The 19,924-nt window shown below is 37.8% G+C and overlaps 1 protein-coding gene across 1 annotated transcript; it reads right to left on the bottom strand.

Moving 5' to 3' along the window:
• Positions 1-5,730: 5,730 nt before the first annotated feature.
• GAL (galanin and GMAP prepropeptide) lies at positions 5,731-12,928 on the bottom strand. Its single transcript, XM_079307890.1, has 5 exons — positions 12,817-12,928; positions 12,103-12,157; positions 10,644-10,730; positions 7,709-7,786; positions 5,731-6,048 (listed from the first exon to the last, which is right to left on the bottom strand). The coding sequence occupies exons 1-5, from the start codon at positions 12,895-12,897 to the stop codon at positions 5,996-5,998; spliced, it is 354 nt and encodes a 117-aa protein (XP_079164016.1). The 5' UTR covers positions 12,898-12,928; the 3' UTR covers positions 5,731-5,995.
• Positions 12,929-19,924: the final 6,996 nt, after the last annotated feature.

The raw sequence follows: 19,924 nt of genomic DNA on the forward strand, positions 1-19,924 counted from the left end.
AACTAGAATATGGAGAAGAATATCAAAATAATGATCAACATTGCAAAATTATTATGCCTAATTAAGCAGATGTTTGAGAGCTCTGGTGAAAAATAAAATAAAAATGTCTCTAATGTACACTGCAAAAGGAATTCAAACAAAAATGGACTAGACAGCAAATAAAAATGTAAATCTGGAGGGTTGAATTGTTATACAGTTTGAACTATATAAAATTAGTTAAAATTACACAGGTGTGGGGATTCTTCTAAATAATACACAGAGTATAATTTCTTTAATGGCTAGAATCAGTAGATGGTTCTGATAGCCCAAAGTAGGAATTAATGAACAACATGCTTTGCAGCAGGTGGAAGGGAGGAGTATTGTTGGTGGAATAAAGGTGGCTACATCTATATTTCTTAAATTTTATTTTTTTATGTAAGATCTGAGATTTGTTAAAATTGATTTCTTTTAATAGCATTGCTGCACTGGGTAAAGTAGAACCTTGGCTGATAGAAATAAATTTACTTTCAAGGTCAACAGTGCCACTGCAGTTAGTTTCATGGGTCAGGATTTAGCCCTTGTATGTTATATTGGATGAGTTTTATTTTGAAACAGTGGCTAAGTGGGTAATCAGCAGGAAAGCCAAGCAGGCACAAATTGCAAAACCATGTTTTGAAAAGTGGTGCAAAAATGTAACATTCAGCTGTAAAAACATGGTTGTTTTTCCTGTCTGCTGCTACTGGGTCTCTAAGCCTTAGGGCCTGGCTTCATTCTGCTTGATTTGAAGAAGGAAATTCAAATGTCTCATTTAAAAGGATGCTCTGGATTCAGAGCTCTGCTAGCAGGGTCCAGATCCTAATCTTCATTTCTCTGAGCTGCCCTCTTCTGTTCCAGAGCCCAGAGTGCCCCTGCAGAGCCCTAGAAGCAGTCACTCAATACAAGTGTCCTCAAAATCTGATCTGCAGAAAAACTGAATCAAATTCTCACAGAAACCTTTGGAGAATTCTTTATTAATTCTTTATTCTTTATTAAAATCTTAATTGCTGCAGGGAACAATAGACATGAAAAGTATCAGAGCTAATGATTCCTAAATCATCTTTTGATCAGAAATTGAAGAAGAAGAACCAGGTAACATTATCAAATTACTGAAAGATCTTAGGGAAGCAGGGTGTGATTCCCCTGCACTGTCATCTGAATAAATAGTAAGCAAAGAATGCTCCTAAAAATATGGCATAGGAACTTGAATTGATGTAAATAAATGAAGCATTAGTTTTTAGATTTTGTCAAGAAATGCTACCATTAATATTGATAAATGTAAATAATAGCCATAACATTCATAAATCTGATCAATTATTTTCCAATAGAATGATTTGTAATGGAATAGAATAATTTCAAGGAAATGCATTATCTTGTGAACAGTTTGAAGGGGAAATTATAGAAGTATTACATTCTGAATTAATTATATATGTGTTGATAAGTGATATATAGGCAACATTTATTTTTAAAACTGTAAAAAAAATCCAATTTGAATGGTAACATGTATTTTAGAATTTTTCCTCAGGCAGGCATTCTTTATGAGACTCATATCTCCTAACACTCAGAAAGACTGTATGATTTATATGTACTTATTAGAAAAAAAAGTCTGTGGAGATCAATTAAATTAGAAATGCATAAGTACAATCTCAAGGGAATTTGATAAAGTTTTAGGGAATAAGTCTTTTAATAAAGTTTTTGCTCCTTTACCAGCAAGGAGATAAAATAATTCTCATGTTTGGTTCAATCTTTGCTTTTCACAGCTCATCTCTGGGAGATTCTGAGTGTGGCACATGCACTGACAAAGGCTCTGAGGTAATAAAAATCTTAACAACTTGATATTTGTTTACCCAGTTACTGAATCTGAGTAGTAAAGGGATCAGTGAGGTGCAGTTTTCTATGGCTGGATCACACTCAATCCTCATGCAATTAGGTATCAGAATTATCATTTGCATTTATTTAAAAATAAACAGTGACAGAAGTACTGCATTGTTAATGTACTCTGTGAATTGGTGGAAAATTGTTCTATAACAATAATAACGAGTCTAAACTTTCTTTTAACCCTTTTGAATTTAGAAAACTCCTGAGGCAATCTTCATTCTGGACAAACTGCAAAATACTTCTCTAACTTACTTCCATGTTGTGTTACATACCCTGAAATAATTTTAAAATACTTTTGCCACTTTTTTGGGGAGTTATTAATGCATTTCTTCACATGCTCTCTCACACCATGTTCCCCATCTCTTTGGAAATACAAAAGAGCACTCAGGAATATGTCAGAATCTTTTGCAAATGGACTCACACCAGGCTTCTCTTTGACCTCAGGCAAAAGGAGCTGTGGTTTGAACCTGGTAACATTAAACCTGGGAGCAGGATTCTGCCAACCCAACACCAGCCCCCCAGACATCCTCAGTACTCTGAGTCCTATCTGATTTTTCTATGCTAATGTTGCAGTCTGACCTTTGCTTGAGTAGACAGGTGGGAACCTCCATGAGTCCTGTCAGCTCCCTAATGGCTTCCTAATCTGAATAGACTCTTCTGTGCCAGCTGTGCCACCAGAAATTCCCCTTTTATGCACAACTGATTTGCATGTAAACAGGTTTTAATGAGACTACCTGGCAGGCAGATGAAACACAGTATAAAATTATAGGGGTGTTTTTTGTTATAGGTAGTGCTCAGAATTCAGTATTTCTCCAGAATTTTTTACCAAATAGATGTGATTTCCAAGTTTCTGTTGTAAACTGGCATCAAATGCTGTGCAGCTGAAGGAGACCTGTTTAATTAATCCCTGGATCAAATTCTAAGGGTTGTTTTATAGCTCTGTGCTCTCATGCCCCTAATTAGGTCTGAAAAATATTTAATTGAACATTTGGACCTTGAAGGACTTTTCTTCCACTGATACAGCCATTTCAGAACCTATGGCTTCCCCAGTTTTGTGCCACAATTTCATCAGGAGCTGCATGGAAAAGGCCTCTGGGTTTTTCTGGGTGTGGAGTTTAAAAGTGTTACTTGTTTGTCATCATAATAATTATATATTGGGTTACAAGAAAAAGCACTTAAGATTCTCATCTCCTACCTCTTTAGTTTCTGTCTATGAAAATCACTGTAAAAATATTTGTCACTTTTCCCTATGGTTTTTCTGGCCTGACAATGATTTTTTTCTCTGCAGTGAACTGCCCAGAACTGCTGTTGGTATCAACATTTGGAATGGTATATTTTCACTGTAATTCCTAGCATTCCCTCTGACTTTCTATCCACTGTTGAGGCTTAAAAAACATTTTTAGAGGACTGTGTGCAATGGGTCTGAGTTATATTTCCTGACATAATTGGGAGCATCAGTATGCGTATGTAAAATTAGAGTTGTTTTCCTCTGCGCACATGATTTGCTTGCATCAGCATTTAATCTCATCTCCCATTTTATTGTCCAGTCATTCAGCATCATGCAAGCCTTCTGTTCATTGTCAGAGTTAAATTTGCATGAAGGGTAATTTCATATCACTGGCCAACATTACAAGAAATGTTTACTCTTTTGGGTTTTTTTGGCTTTTGTCTGTAGTTTAAATATAAGTTTGACTGAATCTTAGACAACAGTGGAATAGAATATACGCAAATAAGCAATAAATGACACAATAAGATTAAAAGGGGGATTTTTAAAATTATTATTTTCTACTGAAATGTCACATTCTTTTATTGTCCAACTGCCCCATTGAAACTTATTGATTGAACTGTGGATTAAAGGATACTGGACATTTTTATCAGGTGTTTGTGCAAGAGGTTGATTATGAAGATGTTATTCCAAGTATTTGAAGGACTTATCTTTGAGATGAAGTGTTTTAAAAATACTTTAAATAGAATGAGTGTTAATAAAATAATAATGTAAAATTGATCCAGGAGAATGACCCCTTACTGTGGTTTTCCCCCTTCATATTTGCAAAACTAAGAGGCATTAGAAGGGTGAAGAAACAAGCTGAAAATTTTACCAGTCTCTATTTCAGAATAGTGTCAATATGTGTTTGAATGCAGAAATTATTGAGTGAAATCATGTGGGCTGCTTTTGGTAATTAGTTTATAATAATCGGGTTTCTATAATGCATACATATAACAGTGCAGCACAATGTAAAACCTTGTGAGCCTCCCCCTTTAGACAGTGCTGTAAATCTTCCTGATCCTATAAGTTTTCCACTATTTCAAATGATCTCAAATTTCAGAATTTTGAATAACCATTCTAACAGGATGACTCCAACTCTAAGGAGCTGAAGGTGAGCTAACTTGATCAAAGTAATTACTGTTTTCCAATCCTATGCTAGTATTTGTAAATTTTTATCCTTTTTGAAAAGGAAAGAAATTCAATACTAAAATGAAGTTCCTTTAATTTGATCATAGATTCAGCTGCTTTGCCAGAGAGGGTTTGCTACTGAGTACTTCAAATAGATCCTGGGTTTTAACAGTCAATGAACCAAAGGCCATGGAAGTCAATGAAAAGGGAACCTCTTGATCCTAGTGAGATCTATTTCAAGATTTTGTGAGAAGTGTGAACATTACTAGTGGAAATGAGAATTAGGACTTACTGAGCTATACTAATGTACAGAAGTCAAATTTCACTCTGTTCTTTTTTTCATGTTTTGGGAAGCCCAAAAATTTGCTAAATAATGTTGAACTAGCTGAATGTATATTAGCAGTGCATACTTTTTTCATTACTCTTAAAAAACCAAAAAGAAATCCAGGAAAACATAGTGTGAAGGGTTTGCTCAGAAGCTCACTGGTTCTGATGTAAAGTGTATTTTCACACTTTGGAAAGTGGAAACATCAGACAATAGATCAAAGGCTGAGTGGTTATCACAGGGAGAGCACAGAATGACAAGGTGGGATAGCTGTGTGGGTACAAAGCACACACCAGTGGCTTGGCTTTTAGAATTTTGCTATGCTACAAGTGAAAAAGATTAGATAATAAAGGTCTGCAACATTTCTGTCAGTCTGTGCACTCCAGTGCATGTCAGCATTTTGAAAAGATGATATTTCATTGCACTGTGCAGAGGCTGAAAGTCATCTGAATATGAAAAACCTTTCTAAGGTTCTGTATCCTCTCAAACCTTTCCTCAGTCTTGATCTGACATTTATTGTGTGCAGGCCCAGCATCCTGGTCCAGCACATCAAAGCTGTTTTGCATGGATTAAACATGGATCCAAGTGCTTTGCTAGACTCAGAATAAAGCATCTCATGAAGTGTACGTTTAATCTGGCAGCAGCCAGGAGCTTTCCTTCATTAAGGAGCACAGCCCCAGTGTTCTCCATGACATGGGAATCCTACACTTAAGATTTGTGTAATCCTGCACAGAACATTTGCATTGCATCAAGGTAGGCTCCAGCCAGTGGGCTGGTGTAATGCAGGTGAATAATGTGGAATTTATTATTAATAGGAATTTGTGTCTATGACAGCATGAATGTTCATGTTAATGCAAAGTAATGTTTCTTTGAAGCACAGAAGTATAGACAGATCTGTGAATTAAAATTATTTTACATGGCAGCACTCTGAAGTCACTGTTATTTTCCTGTTATTTAAAATACCCAGTATATAGTGTATATGTTTTATTTTGCTCTAATATTGCTCTATTTGTTTGCTCTAACAGAGTATAGATGCAGTGTAATATTAGAATTTACCCTGGGCTTTGTATATGATGCACTGTGTGTTGGTATGTACAGAATTGTAAAATGAAACAACTTAGTTGCTCTTTATTTTTATTTTATCATTTACCTACAGAAAAATTTTGCCAAAGCAAAATTATACACTGTAACACTGCAGGAGAGGGAAAGAAGGGAAAAAAAGAAAAAGCAAAAAAAATAATCCAACAGACCAACCAGAGGGCAGAACACTGTTTATCGTTTATCAGATAAATGCAAACCATAATTCTTAACTTCAGGTCATTTTGGTCTTTTGTTTAGAATTCTGTCTAAATCTACACTGCAACAAAATAAAAATGCATTCTTCAAGACTGGTTCATTTCCTCTGGTGTAGGTAGCTTGTCAAGTGCTCCCACCTCTGCAAAGTAAGGAAAAAAAAAGATAATTAACACATATGTAAGTATGCATATTTATCTTAGCAATTAACTAATGAAATCCAGTTTCAGTAATTTTTCTAATATTTTTCTCAACTATAGCAGTCAAATCTTTGAACTTTACTGATTTTAATTTATAAAATATTGGGAATTTTTCTTTTGCATGTCGATAATATCTTCCAGATAGAATTTCAGCATTTTAGAAAAAGCAGTGACAGAACAACAATTACATTAATTTTATTATGTCAATTGATATTGCTGGATCTCAGCATCTCATTAGACTTAATATTATCTAGTTACAGCTGCCATCCTACTTGTTGCTCTTTATGAGAAGCACTTAAAGCTGGAGGGAATAATTTCCAAGAGAAAAATATGAAGGCCAGTTTTAGTTATCACCAGTAAAAATACTGCCTTTTCTTGTAGATTAAAATGTATATCTAATCTGAAAAACCAGTGCCTGAATCTGAACCCCATGAGTGATGTTTTCCCCCTTCCCCCACCAAGGAACATATCTAAACCAATGTATTTGATGTAGTAGGGTTTCATTTAAGCAAATGTGTTAAAGGATTTTTGTCATGAAAAAATACGGTTTTCACCTACTTTGTTTACAGTTCTGTGTTTGTGTAAGAGTTTGTTCTAAGCATTTCCAATAAATACTGTTGAGATAATAAGTGATAACATTCTGTGCCTGAGAATACAAGAACTATGTCTGAAAAAAGCCAGACCTGGAGATCCATTTTTGGTTTCTCATGAGGACATGACAATACCACCACCTTTTCTGAATAAAAAACCAACTATTATTCATCATCATGCTAAGAAGGGAGCCTTTTTAGCTCATTTGCTCCAGGGAAGAAATAATTTGTAGTTCTGTGAGATGCTTTTTATTTTTTTGTCTGATTTACCAGCTTTTAGCCTATGCAGAGGGTGTGTGCTTGAGTTTAATTTGTTTTACATTGATTTTACCTCCTAGGCTCACACAGCAGAGTTAAGGAGTGTTTTGGGCTCTTTCTTCACAATGGTACAACAAATAAACTAGTACTTTGTCCACAGTAAATATATATGCTAATAATCTACTTTAAATATGTATTTGAATTATTTCAGGCCCTTAGGACTAGCTATAAAGAGGTTTTGTTTTCAAATGCAAATTCAGTTAAATAAACACTGGACTCACATTTTCAGTAATGAGAGTTATTTTCCTTGGGTGAATACAAATAATTCAGAAAACAATGAGTAAAAAGCAGCCTGGGTATGCAGAAAATGAACCCATCTGTTGAAAGCCTCCTTTAATAATTAAATTAAAACACAAATGTACACACAGTTCCACAGCATACACTTGTCACAAAGCTGCTTATAATTTGTTGTATACAAAAGTAAGAATATAGAAGTTACTGATTTATTGAATTGTCTGCTTCTTGAGACAGAAAAACCCCTCAAATGTTTGCAGTAGAATAAATTTTTTCTACCTGTTGTATGTATGTATGTGGTTTTTCAGGACCACCCGCACTCTGGGTGTGAGTGATGCCAGGTGCTGTTCCAGGTCTTGCACACCCAAATCTGCAGCACATGTGTACATTAAGGGATGGCCTTGCCTCCTCAGTGAATTTCCCACCAGCAAGTGTGAAAGATTAAAAGGCATTCACTAACCTTTCAGGTGCAAGTAAGTCAAAAATTCGATAATTGTGCGCACAATGTTTTCATCAGCCACGGGTCTTCCAAGGTTCCCTGCAAAACGAGTTGGTTGTTACTCAGAGGTAACATGGTTCAAAGATACACTGCATGAAATATTGTGGCTAAGTTTATGAGTACTCTGAGGTGTTGCATTGAAAAGGATAATGCAACACAGTTCTTTGTGTAATGGAGAAGAAAAATAGCTTTATTTAAAGAAACCCTACCCATATAGGGTAGTTTGTGCAACACAGAATAGAAAAGACTCATTGGTCCAAGAAGGCAACACCTCTTTGAAAACATGCTTTCTGCAAAGCATCATGTCTCTCATGTCTCCAGCAGGTGATTAATCATTGTTATAATGTCTTGTCCTTGAGCAGTCTGAGAAACCCAAGGCTTCAAGGCAGCTTTTCCCTGATTCCCAGCAGTATCCTAATGACACTGGGGAGGAAAGAAAACCCTCCAAAACCACCTGAAATTCCTTTTTTCCTTAAAATCCTTGATGGCAAACCTCATTTCATGGATGGGCAAAGCCCCCATAGGGTAGGTAACTGCAATTCTCAAAATCAAAATCAGCCAGCTCTGTATGACTTGGCTGCACAGCAGCTGCTTTCACACCTTCATGGTTGTGGTCTCTAGGCCTTATGAAATCTGTTCCAGCTCTCTCCCTTGTGTCCACCTGAGCCTGCAGGGACAGACTAAATTTAAACGTAGCAAAAAATTCATCAGCTTTACAGAACAGTTAGAAGTTCGTTCATGTAACCTGACTTTATTTCAAATAAGCCTTTCAAATTATATAGAAGTGATTTGTAGCCCAAAAACTAGGCCTGGGTGTTTTTCTAAAAGTCCAGAAAGCTATGTTTTTACACAGGTATCTAATCCAATACACTTGTCTTCAAGCTTGTGAAAATAGCTTTTTTGATGCTATTTTAATGACCTAATGGGTGCTTGATATTGCACTTTTGAGAAAGACACTTTCTGCATACATCTGTAAAATGAGAGATACAAAAAATCAGCAGGGAGTTGGAGAAAGACACCTTGCTATTTTTAGGAGAATGGAGAACTCCTCTCTATTAAGAACAAATGGTGATAACTCCCCCAAGATTTCTAATCCTCTGCACACAGATATGGGTATCAGAACCAGCAGTCCATTATTACAACACTGAAAACATTATCAGATGGGTCAGAAGGCAGACTGAGCTCTGTAGCACAAATTTAAAACATTGATGAGGGTTGCAAGGGACACAAAGGTTTCTGATACAAGGAGAATAAGCACTTAAGAAAGTATTTAATAGGCTTGCACCTAAAAATCTTGTCTACCAGTCTTTGAACTCCCACAAAGATATTCTTATTTGCATTAATAATACATAATACTTTATTATTATTATTTTTCCTTAACCTTTATATCCATCTGACCTGTCATAGATCTTTGTACTACTGTATTAGTTACATTTTTACCCAAATTTTATATGTGATATTTATTGGATAAATATTATTCCTCAGTGGCTAGGAAATATTGTACTTATCTATTGCTCTGCTATTGACCTTAATTCTGTATAGTGGATAACTTGCAGATTTCAGTAAACAAGCCATTATGACCTTGTAACTCAAAGATTTGACTGATTATGCTCAGAAATACTTGCAGTTTTGTAGAGGGCTTTTTTCCTAGACCTAGTGTTCAGTCCCTAATACAGCTTAGAAATTTTTCTAGGTTGTCTGGAGAGTTTATGAATTTTGCAGCATTCCTTCAAGGAGAGTACAGTCCTTTGCAAGAACTTTTACATTGTTTTTGACTGGCCAGGTGTATCATTTTAACACCAGTATTTGAGACAGCAGAGTTGGCTTTTCCCTTAAAAAACAGCAAACAAAGCAAAGCACAGCCCCAAAAAAATACCCCACACAAACCCCCACTCTGTAACTGTGTACCAGAACTGAACTGACAGTCCTTCAGAGAGTGTTGACAATTTAGAAATGTATTAATGTTTCTCTTCTCTTCAAGAAGTCTGTATGTATGAGATTGTAATTAAGCATATGTCCTTTATTTATTAACTTATTTAGTGTCAACTGCATTGGTGCTGTACTGGGTGTGTTTAAAATAGGCTCCAAAAGCTTTGTTGTGCCCCCATTAGTGCAGTGATAAATGTACTCAGTAAGTACTGTGGTCACTTTTATCAGCCTAAGGATGAGATGATCCCAACTCAATTTAGATGTCTGCAGCAGGTTTAGTTTCTCCTCAGGAGATAAAACAGGTTTTTCTAGAAGTTTCTGCACCTTATCCTGAAATAGGTGTTCAAAATGAAACCAAGAAATTGTCAGCTTCTTCATAAAGGGAGTCTAGACATTTATTTTAGAGGCCCAGCTTTGGATGACAAATCCAGAACAAGGCTGCACCCTTTTCATTGCCATTTACTAAATTCTGACACATGCAACAATTAAACATTTTGACTTGAGTTGTGACCACATTATTAATCTTTTAAGGAAGATAATCCACCTTGCTTAATCATAGGAAATACTGAGACTGTTTTTTCTATAGCCTTCATTACTGACAGCCTTTATGGACTGTCTTCTTTGCAATAAAAAAATTAACTCTGGAGTGGCTAGAGTGACATTTGAAATACTTATTTGAACATATGAAAGGAGGAAAAAAATGAAGTTTCTTCAAAGCAATATGATCTATTACATATTTAAAGCAATAAAATTATGATACATTTTCCTAATCATTTAGCTCTTGTAATCCATGACCATAGAAATATCACACTGAATGGCCTAATGTCCTTTTTCTTCCTTTCATATGTTTATTAGGATTTCCGTTGTAGTGCATAAATAGTTTTTTATCCAATAGTGAACTCAAAAGCAAATAAATTACTTAATACAAAAAACAAATCAAAAATGCTGGTTTCCAGATTTTCATTACCTGCTTTAATATCTTCATCAGGTGGTATTTCACGTTTACCAGTGAAACCATGCTTGTCATTAAAAGACCTGTGGTTATCTACTGCATCTGATAAATAAATTAAAAATCAGAGGAGTTAATTGACTTAGCAACAACCTTTCCTTTATTGCTTGCTTTTCATGAATTTCCATGAAAATATCACGTTGGGCAGTTTGATGTACAAAGTTACAAGAAGTTAATGTGTCATTAAATACAATAACCTTTCTTCCAAATTCGTACTTGTGATTTATGTAAATTACAGACCCAGTCCTGTGCTACATACTTGCTGAAGCTATTGCTGGATTCAGAAGTTGTAAAGAAAAAAATGCAAGGGTATATCTGCATGTGAACTGGGAAGTTGTTCTTACTAGTCTTTCCTCTCTCTTTAAGAGGGTATTGCTGGTGAGTGTGCTAAAAATTGCAGATAGTTTACATGAATAACCTCCAGAAACTCTTACATGCCCCTGGTGCCTCTTCTTCTCCCATTTGCAACAGGCATTTCTTTTATCAGTAAAAGCTGATCAATATGACTGCAACTAAGCATGATTCATATTATCCAGGCCTAGATATAAAATATAATACTTTGACAAGCACATTTCCCCACAGTATTTTTTCCAATTTGCTTAGATCTGCTTTGGGCAAACACACTTCTAGACATTTACAGAACCAGTTAACATATTTAAAATTAATTAAATTCCTTTCCTTTTTTAAATGTATCCTTGTTGCTAGCTAAAAAGAATGAAGAGTGTCAGAGTAAGTATGTGTAGTATTTGTCTATGTGTTACTGAGATTGAATATATAGAAACATTAATGGTGAATTTTACCATATTCACAAGAATTAATGGTAAAAGGACAAATGTTGGAGACAGCTTGGTTCTGCATTACTTTTCTTACAACATGTATTTATTATCTCCACCTGTAACAAGTACCCCTGTATATTGATTTTTCATATAGTGAACTGTTAACAGTCTTGAGTTTGCAAGACGCTGTTTTAATTCATTTTGCTTTAATTTTAAAAAAAATGTAGTATAACAAATTGAAGTAGTGAAAGTTGGGAAAAAGATTTAAAGGTGAAATCTGAAATAGATGGAGAAGTGCCAAATACCACATGTTATCATTCTGCCCTTGACATCTAAGATGCTGTGACATTTTTTTCACTCTTCTGGTGATCACATATTTGTCATATGAAAATTACAGTTCAGAAGCACAAAATGTGAGCAGATGTGTTTCTGCACATAAGCCCCCCATCACACACCTTTAGAAAAGAGTAGTTAAGACAACTCAGTTCTATGATAGGCATGTAGCAAACATCTAAGCAAGTGTTTTCCCAAATGAGTTTCTTCAGTCTTGCAGGTTTAGACAAAATTGCTATATTCAGAGAAGTGAATAACACAATTTTTGCATTTTGAAATAATGAGGGAAAAAAAAGTGCCTCACTTACGTGGCCCAAGAAGATAACCAGCACTATTCAAAGTCCAACCCCTTTTGTCTTTTGCCTTGAAGAAAAAAAACATAAGTATGTTATTGCACGACTTGCACTCGAAAGGACATTCTTTTAGCAGAAAGAATCGTCTGAAGGCTCAAAATCAAGAAAAAGTATATTTAAAATAAAGCAAATCATATTGAAGTAAATATTCATGGTGAGCTCTTGCCCCCTCCCCATCTAAGTCTATAGTGCTGCTATTGACATCCATGTGGTTTGACAGTTTCACACTACATAAATAATGACTGCAAATCACACTTTGGAGGCAGAAATGTCGACTCTCTACTTGAAGTTGATATTACCACCTGATAGCCACCTCGGCAAACAGCAGTGCTTATTTCTATTGCTTGGATTTACATGACAGCCTCTTCCTAAAAGAAATCCCCATGTACATCTTCTTTTCTGAGGCAGAGGTTTTCTGAACCCATTCCATTTTGGGCTAACATCTAGACATTGTTAGTCACGGTATTTTTTTTACAAGGGAGCTAGTATTTAAAATCTTCAAATTCTTAGCTGAAAACAAACAAACAGAAAAAAGGGGGGAAAAAAAAGCAAACTGCTTATAGCCCGAAATGGTTTTGGGCACTGCATCCTTTGCAAACCTATATCTAAGAGCAGTGTATATCCGTGGGAAGTTCACGGTTCCTCGCTAGCTCAGCCACAGATACTTACTGAGAAAACCAGCCCGAGTGTTTCCGAAAGGGTGGCACAAAGGATTAAAGCCAGGAGCAGGAAGCCGGTGCACCTCTGCATCTGCAAGAAAGCGCGGCGGGGTGAAGGCGCTGCCCGCCCCGGGAGCGGGGCTGGGCAGCCCGGTTCGGGCGGGAGAAGGGCCGGGCTCGGTACCTTGGTCCGGGCGGTGTGTGCCTCGCAGCGCTGCGGCGGCACGGCCGGAGCGCGCTGGTCCCGCGGCCGCTCTCCCCGCGCTCCGCCGCGCTTTATGCGCGCAGAGCCGCCCACCGCCTCCCCCGCCTCCCCCGGGACACGGCCCCGCGCCAGCCGCCGCCTCGGGAACGGCAGGAACCACGGCCACAAACCCAATTACAGGCGCTTGGAAGCACGACGCGGGGAGCTGCAGCGGGGCGATCAACCTGCCCTGCCCGCGCCTCCGAGGGACCGGGGACAGCGGGGACAGCGACTGCACATCACTGCTGAGAGACTTTATGGGACAGGGAATGCGGACAGAGACTGCACATCACTGCTCAGAGACTCTCACGGACAGCGACTGCACATCACTGCTGAGAGACTTTATGGGACAGGGAATGCGGACAGAGACTGCACATCACTGCTCAGAGACTCTCACGGACAGCGACTGCACATCACTGCTGAGAGTTTCACTCACGTGTCTGTGTGTGCTGCAGGCGGAGCAGAGTCACGGCGTTCGGGGGCAGGGGTTTCACACAGCTCTGCTCTGCTTCCCAGCCCTGCAGCTCCCCGTGCCTCGCTCCTGAAATCCCTTTGAGCCGTGCGCGGTGCTCCAGCATCAGTGAGAGGAGATGCTGGAAGTCCGTGGTTCCTGCCGCTCTGTGTCTGAGACAGCACTTCACTCAGGGTATTTATAAAAGGCAGGGCTTTAGCTCTCTCCAGTGACTCGACCAGCCCTGTGCCTTTACAACCTGAGGAGTTTCAACAGTTTGCTTTTCTTAGTTGTGGTTACAGACGACATCGGGATGTGCAGAACTGAATTACAAAGCAGAGAATCCAGTATTAGTTCAATTTTTCTCCCCTACCAAATTGTACTTTCTCTGCAACAAATTAGTTTATTCGCTGCAAATCCCTCAAATTCACTTCTCTTTCAATGAGAAAACATCACAGATGTTGCACAGCATGTTAGACTTACATCTCCCTTTCCAGAAACTGCCATCCACTAATCTAAAAGCAAACTTTTTCTTTTTTTAATTTAAGGTAGAGTAATATTCACAACCCAAGCTAGAAACAGAAGCTTGTATTTCTATTTCCTACCTTCTTTTGTCAGATGCAGTAGGGTTATAATAGTCTAGCCTTGTCTTTGGGTCTCTGAGCAAAAAATTCTGAGATAAAGTTTATTTTATGCAATTCTTAAATGCTGATGTACCTACATGGGAAGCTCAGCATTGCAGATTTTATTTGATATTTTCTATCATTTACTGAAGGTGTTTTCTCAACTATTGCATGATCCTCACAATTCAGATTAGATAGATATGGAAAATAGTAGTATAATTTTTGCAAAGTGATATGTTTACCTTATCAAAAGTGCACTTTTGACTGAAATTCCCTAGCTTTCAGCTCTAAGTAATTTTTGAAACATTAAGCTACTTTGTGCCACAAAATGTTTTCTTTTTGTTATTAAGAAAACCACAGAAGTTACATCGAGATATCTAATTTTGCATTCAAGAAATGTTATGTGTTAATTCTGTGAACTTTGACTAATTTTACTTTTGATGTTCCTGTAAAATGTATTTGAAATGTTTTTGAACCTGCAGTTTTTATCCTGATTTTTCATCCACAGTACTTGCACCTTCCTGTCAAATTAGAGTGAAATGATCTCTTCATCTCCACTAGAGTCAGATGAAAAAGAAAGCCTTCTTGGATACTGAAAAGCTTAATCCATCACTTGCTCATCATATTTTTTGTCTAAATCTATATTTATGTTAGTGTAAATTAAATAATTTTATCAGTCATTCCTACAATTGATGTTCTCATTCCCACAATTTTCTCTCTCAAGCATGCTATTAGTCTTTTTTTTTATTCCATAGAAATTTTAAATCTCACTGCTCAGAGGGAAAAAAATGGGCATTAGTCTGAAGCCTGCCTTTCCCATCTTAGCTTGACTAATGGCCTTCTCTGTGACTGCACAGCTTGTTTTCATTGAGGAGACCCTTCAGAGTACTAATTCCTCCATTGATTTATTTATTGTCTGGTTAATTGGAAAGGCCAAATGCAATTTGCAGTAGCTGTTAGGTTATGCCTAATCCTCACCAGAGGTCCATCATCAGATAAACTCACAATGAAGCTCATCTGAAATTCACTCAAGTCAGTGGAACAATAAGCACTGATAACAGAGCTGTCTCTGATGTCCCTAAACTGATACATGAGAGGCAGGATTGGCTGTCTCACACAGCAACATGTATATGCAATTTTACAGATGTGATGGCAACTGCATTTCAAAAATAATTAAAAGAAAAACAGGGAAGAGTACTGTTTGCAGCCAGAGCAAAAAGCTTTGAATTTTTAAGAAAATTATAAAATGGATAAAATAAATGACAGTATTGAAACACTGAACTTGGGAAATAAAAGTATTGCATTTTTGTCACTGGATATTTAATTTTGAGAACAAACAGTAAATCCTAAGGATTCTACCATGTCTTTAATGATAAAAACATACCTTTTATACAATTTATAAGGTAGGATGGACCACTTAAATTTAAATTAGCAAAAAAATAAACCATACAGGATGGCTATCTTGTATAGTAGGAAAAACACTGAATAAAAGTGGATTTTACATTATAATTTCAAAGGGTCTGGAGTCTGCAGTTGACTCCCTTCACAGCTGAGATTACTGAGAGATAATGACTGAAGCAGGAAAAAGCATGTCTGCTATTTTTGTGTTGAAGTTGTCTAATAGGGTTGTTTTCACCAATTCACCAATGAATATCCAAATCAAATCTTGGAAGCCACTGTAGCCACAAGTGATGTCCATCTGCACAAAAACATGAGTGAGTTTTTTTCCTACTTCCCAGGCAATATCAAGTGCAAACCTATTGTTTAAGACCTTTCTCAGATGTGTACACAAAACCTCTAATATTATATGAGCAATTGTAATGATTCTAGGCTTGGGAGACAAATTACCCAAAAAAAATGTCTCCTATATATGAGTAATTCAGTGAAACAATGACATTGCAGAAAGCAAATGTTTTATTGGAGGATTGTCATCATCCAGCTAACTAGAAAAGATTGGTTGAAGAAGTTTCAAGATGTCTATTTTGAATCCTATTCAATATTTACCAGGTGATCACAAAAATGCAGTGAGACCAATAACTTACATTGCTATCTTTTCTGCATTGGAAACAATTTTAAATTTTTGAGATCAGTGTTTCCATCCTGAATAGACTGATTTATTAAGGAGAACACAAATGAAAGATTTTCTGTGGTTAAATCTGAGCGGGAAAGACATAGATATCTTTCTAGAGTGTGGACACTGAGAAATCTGAGTATCCAGAAACAAAGAGCCATTCCAGTTGCCATCAAGGCTGTGAATTGCTTCACTGTCCTAAAGACTTATTGCTGTTCTTGTGGTAAATGAGTCTGGTGATTCTGCCAAAGCTGAAAATTTATTTAAATTTATTTAAAGTTTTTTTAAAGTTTTTCTTTCAGCTCAAAACTGTTTCTCCAGCCCTCAATATTTACATCTCAGCTGCCATTGTTAACCTAAGCAAAGATAAGTTGAAGATGATGCTGTCTCTATTTATCTGAAGATGACAGAACTTCAATGCAACTATCATTTTGTAAGTAGCTTGCTCTTAAGTCTTAAAGAAACCTCACGATTAGTCTTTTCCTCACATCTATAGAATTAGTTCCTCCTTTAATTGAGGTAAAACAGAGAACAGGTTGTTGTGTTTTGTTCTTAAAATATTAATAAGAGAAGATAATTTCCTTCATCCTTGATCCCTTTGCTTTGTTTTCTTCCCATTTTGTAATTTCTGTGAAGTGTAGGCAATTTTCACTGAGTGAGTCTGTTGCACATTTTACCACCTCAGCATCAAATAGAACTAAATATTATAGATATCTTCTGAATAAAAGGCTATTTTGTGTTCTAAATTACACAGATATCAATCAACAATTTCCTATTATTACATCATTCAGTGTGCTACCAGAGCTATTATTCACAAACATATACCATTGCATCAAAACTGTGACTACTACATAATTTGCTGTATTTTTAAAACGAATTTTGATTCAAGAAGCATGGTGTTTTTCAGACTAATTGTGTATCTATAGAAAATAAACAACACAATAAACACTTCAGAGAAAAATTCTGAAAGTTAGTTACTATACACATCAATAACGTTGTGAGGAATGATAAGAAAACAGTCTTGATTCTTGCTTCCTTACAGGCAAAAATCAATTTGGATAAGATAAGCCAGTAGGTTCAAACCTCTAATGATTTCTCGACAGCACAAAGACACAAGTTTCATTTCCTAAAGAAGTCAGACAGAACCACAGGCTCTCCTGGTGACAGTTTATCTGAGAAGAGCACTGAGAATTTGAAATATTCTAAGAAATCCCATTTTCCAGTGTTTCTGGTATGGATAGTAGTGGATCAATACACTGGATTGCACACCCCACTGCCATCCCCAGCCTTCTATCCCCAGAACACTTCTACTTGGGCAAAGAGGATATGTGCAGAGGGCTCACTGAAATTCCAGGAGAGCCACTGCTTCAGCTATTTCCTTTATAGCCAAGGAGAAGGATGGGTCAGAGCCTCTCTCAGAAGCAAACACAGCTTTATACATCTCAGTTTTGTAAGGGGCTGAGTTTGGCACTCAGCTCCTTCCCAATGTTAGAGCTCAGCTTCTCTCACTCTCTCTGAGTCCAAGTGGGATCCTCTGACTCAAAGAGTGGATTCAGGATTTATAGGATTTATATAAAGGAGCAGAGGCTCCTTTACCAAACTCTGAATTCTGATGTATACCTGACAGAGGCTGGTCCTTGGCATAGCTTTCCATTTAATTCCTCACTCACTGGTGACTTCCACTTTGTTCAGCTTCAGGGGCAGCTCACACCCACCACACACAAGGGAGTTCCTGGTCCTGCAAGATCTTGGGAGGAATTCCTCCTTACTCCATCCCTATAGGGCCACTTGCTGTTTGACATCCTCCTCAAAGGTCTGGATGATGGGATTGAAAGCACCTTCACCAAATCTGGTGGTGGCACCAAACTGGGTGAACATGTCAGAAGGGAAATCTTACAGGGAGAGCTGGACAGGCTGGAAGAGGGGAATAGAAAGAACAGTATGAAGTTTAACAAAGACAAATGCAAGGCTACACTCCTGGGATGGCAAAACCAAAGTTACCAGGACAGGCTAGAATCCAACTGTCTGAGGAGGAACCTTGGTGAGAAGGACCTGGAAATCCTGGTGGACAAGAGAACAGTGTGCTGCTGCAGCAAGGAAGGTAAATTGGATCCTAGTCTGCATCCATGGAGCATAACTAGCAGAGATAGAGTTGTGATCATCCCAGTCTAGTCAGCTCCTGTCAGTGCAAAACATAAACACATTGGAGAGGGCTCAAGAGAGGGCCACAAAGGTGATCAAGGAGCTGAAGAGCCTGCTCTGTGGGGAAAGACTTGAGGAGTTAGGTCTTTTCACCCTGGAGAAGAGGAGGCTCAAGGGAATCTCATCACAGTTTTCCAGTTCCCAAAAGTCAGCCACAGAAAGCACAAATGCTCTCTCTTCACAAGGGTACACAGGGAGAGAACAATAAGCAAAGAGCACAAGCTGTACTCAGAGAGGTTTCATTTTGATGTAAGAGAGGAATTTTTTCCAGTGAAAACAATCAATGTCCCAGGGCCTTAGTGGAGTCTCCATCATGGAGGTTTTAAAGTCAAGTGGTCAGGGTCCTAAACAAGAGATGATTTTTCAAGATCCATTCCGACCTGAGCTAAATTACAATAAGTGCTTGACCAAATTATGTGTACTAAAGTGAGAAGCTGCAGGAAAGGAGGTCAGTGCTTTCATGGCTCTTATCTTTTAACAGGACACAGTGCCAGCTGCTTCATTAGCAAGTATGTTGCAACTTTATAATACAGAAAGCCTCACAAGTAGGCATTTCAGACATGGAATGCATTCACAGTAATTCAAAAAGGAGCTACAGAATAATGCTTACATCCAATATTTTCCAAAAGTGGTTTTATATTGAGTTCATTGAAGTGTAAAAATAATAGGCAGAATGTTAAAATATAGATATTCAGCTACAAAATACAATTTTGTATCTTGTTTGTTTCTGGTTTTTATACATCTGTGTGTACTCTGACAACTTCCTATATTCCTCCCAAACAGTCTGTCCATTTTTCAGCATTTCATAAACTTATTTCTTCCTTTTGGATTTTGCCTGTAGCTCTTTGCTCATCCATGCAGATCTGCTCTGCTTTGTGTGATTTCTCACTCATAGGGATGCACCAGTCTCGAGGTTGGAGGAAGTGATGATTGAGTATAAACCAGCTCTCTTGGACACCCTTACCTTCCAGATCCCTAGCACATGGGATTCCTCCAGCTAAATCCTTGAGGAGGCCAAAGGTATCTCTCCTGAAGCCAAGGGCTGTGATCCTATTCATTGCCTGGCTTCCTCCATGCCAGATCCTGTATTCTATGGCACAGCAGCCAAGGCTGACCCCAACATTCACATGGTTAGAGGTTGGACTTGGTGAACCTGGAGGTCATTCCCAACCTTAGTGCTTCTATGATTCTGTGATTCCCCAGCCAGTCCTTCCTTGTTTGTCAGTACAAGGTCCAGCAGCACACCTTTCCTTGATGGCTCCTCCACCTCCTGTGTGAAAACATCACCATCAGTTCTTCAGGAACCTCCTGGGCTCCTTGTGCCCACATGGGTTGTTTTCCCAACAGAGATCTGGGCAGAAGTTCCCTGTCAGACCAGATCCTGTGACTGTGAGATTCCTTCCAGCTGACTGGAGAATTCCTCATTGACTTGCCCTTCCTGACAGCAAACACCCACAGCAGTGTCACCCACGTTGTCCCTGAATTCCCACCCATGAGCTCTTGTCAAGTTCTTCACCCAGCCCAAGG

Source organism: Erithacus rubecula (assembly GCF_903797595.1).
Source record: "Erithacus rubecula genome assembly, chromosome: 6".
Classification (NCBI taxonomy): domain Eukaryota; kingdom Metazoa; phylum Chordata; class Aves; order Passeriformes; family Muscicapidae; genus Erithacus; species Erithacus rubecula.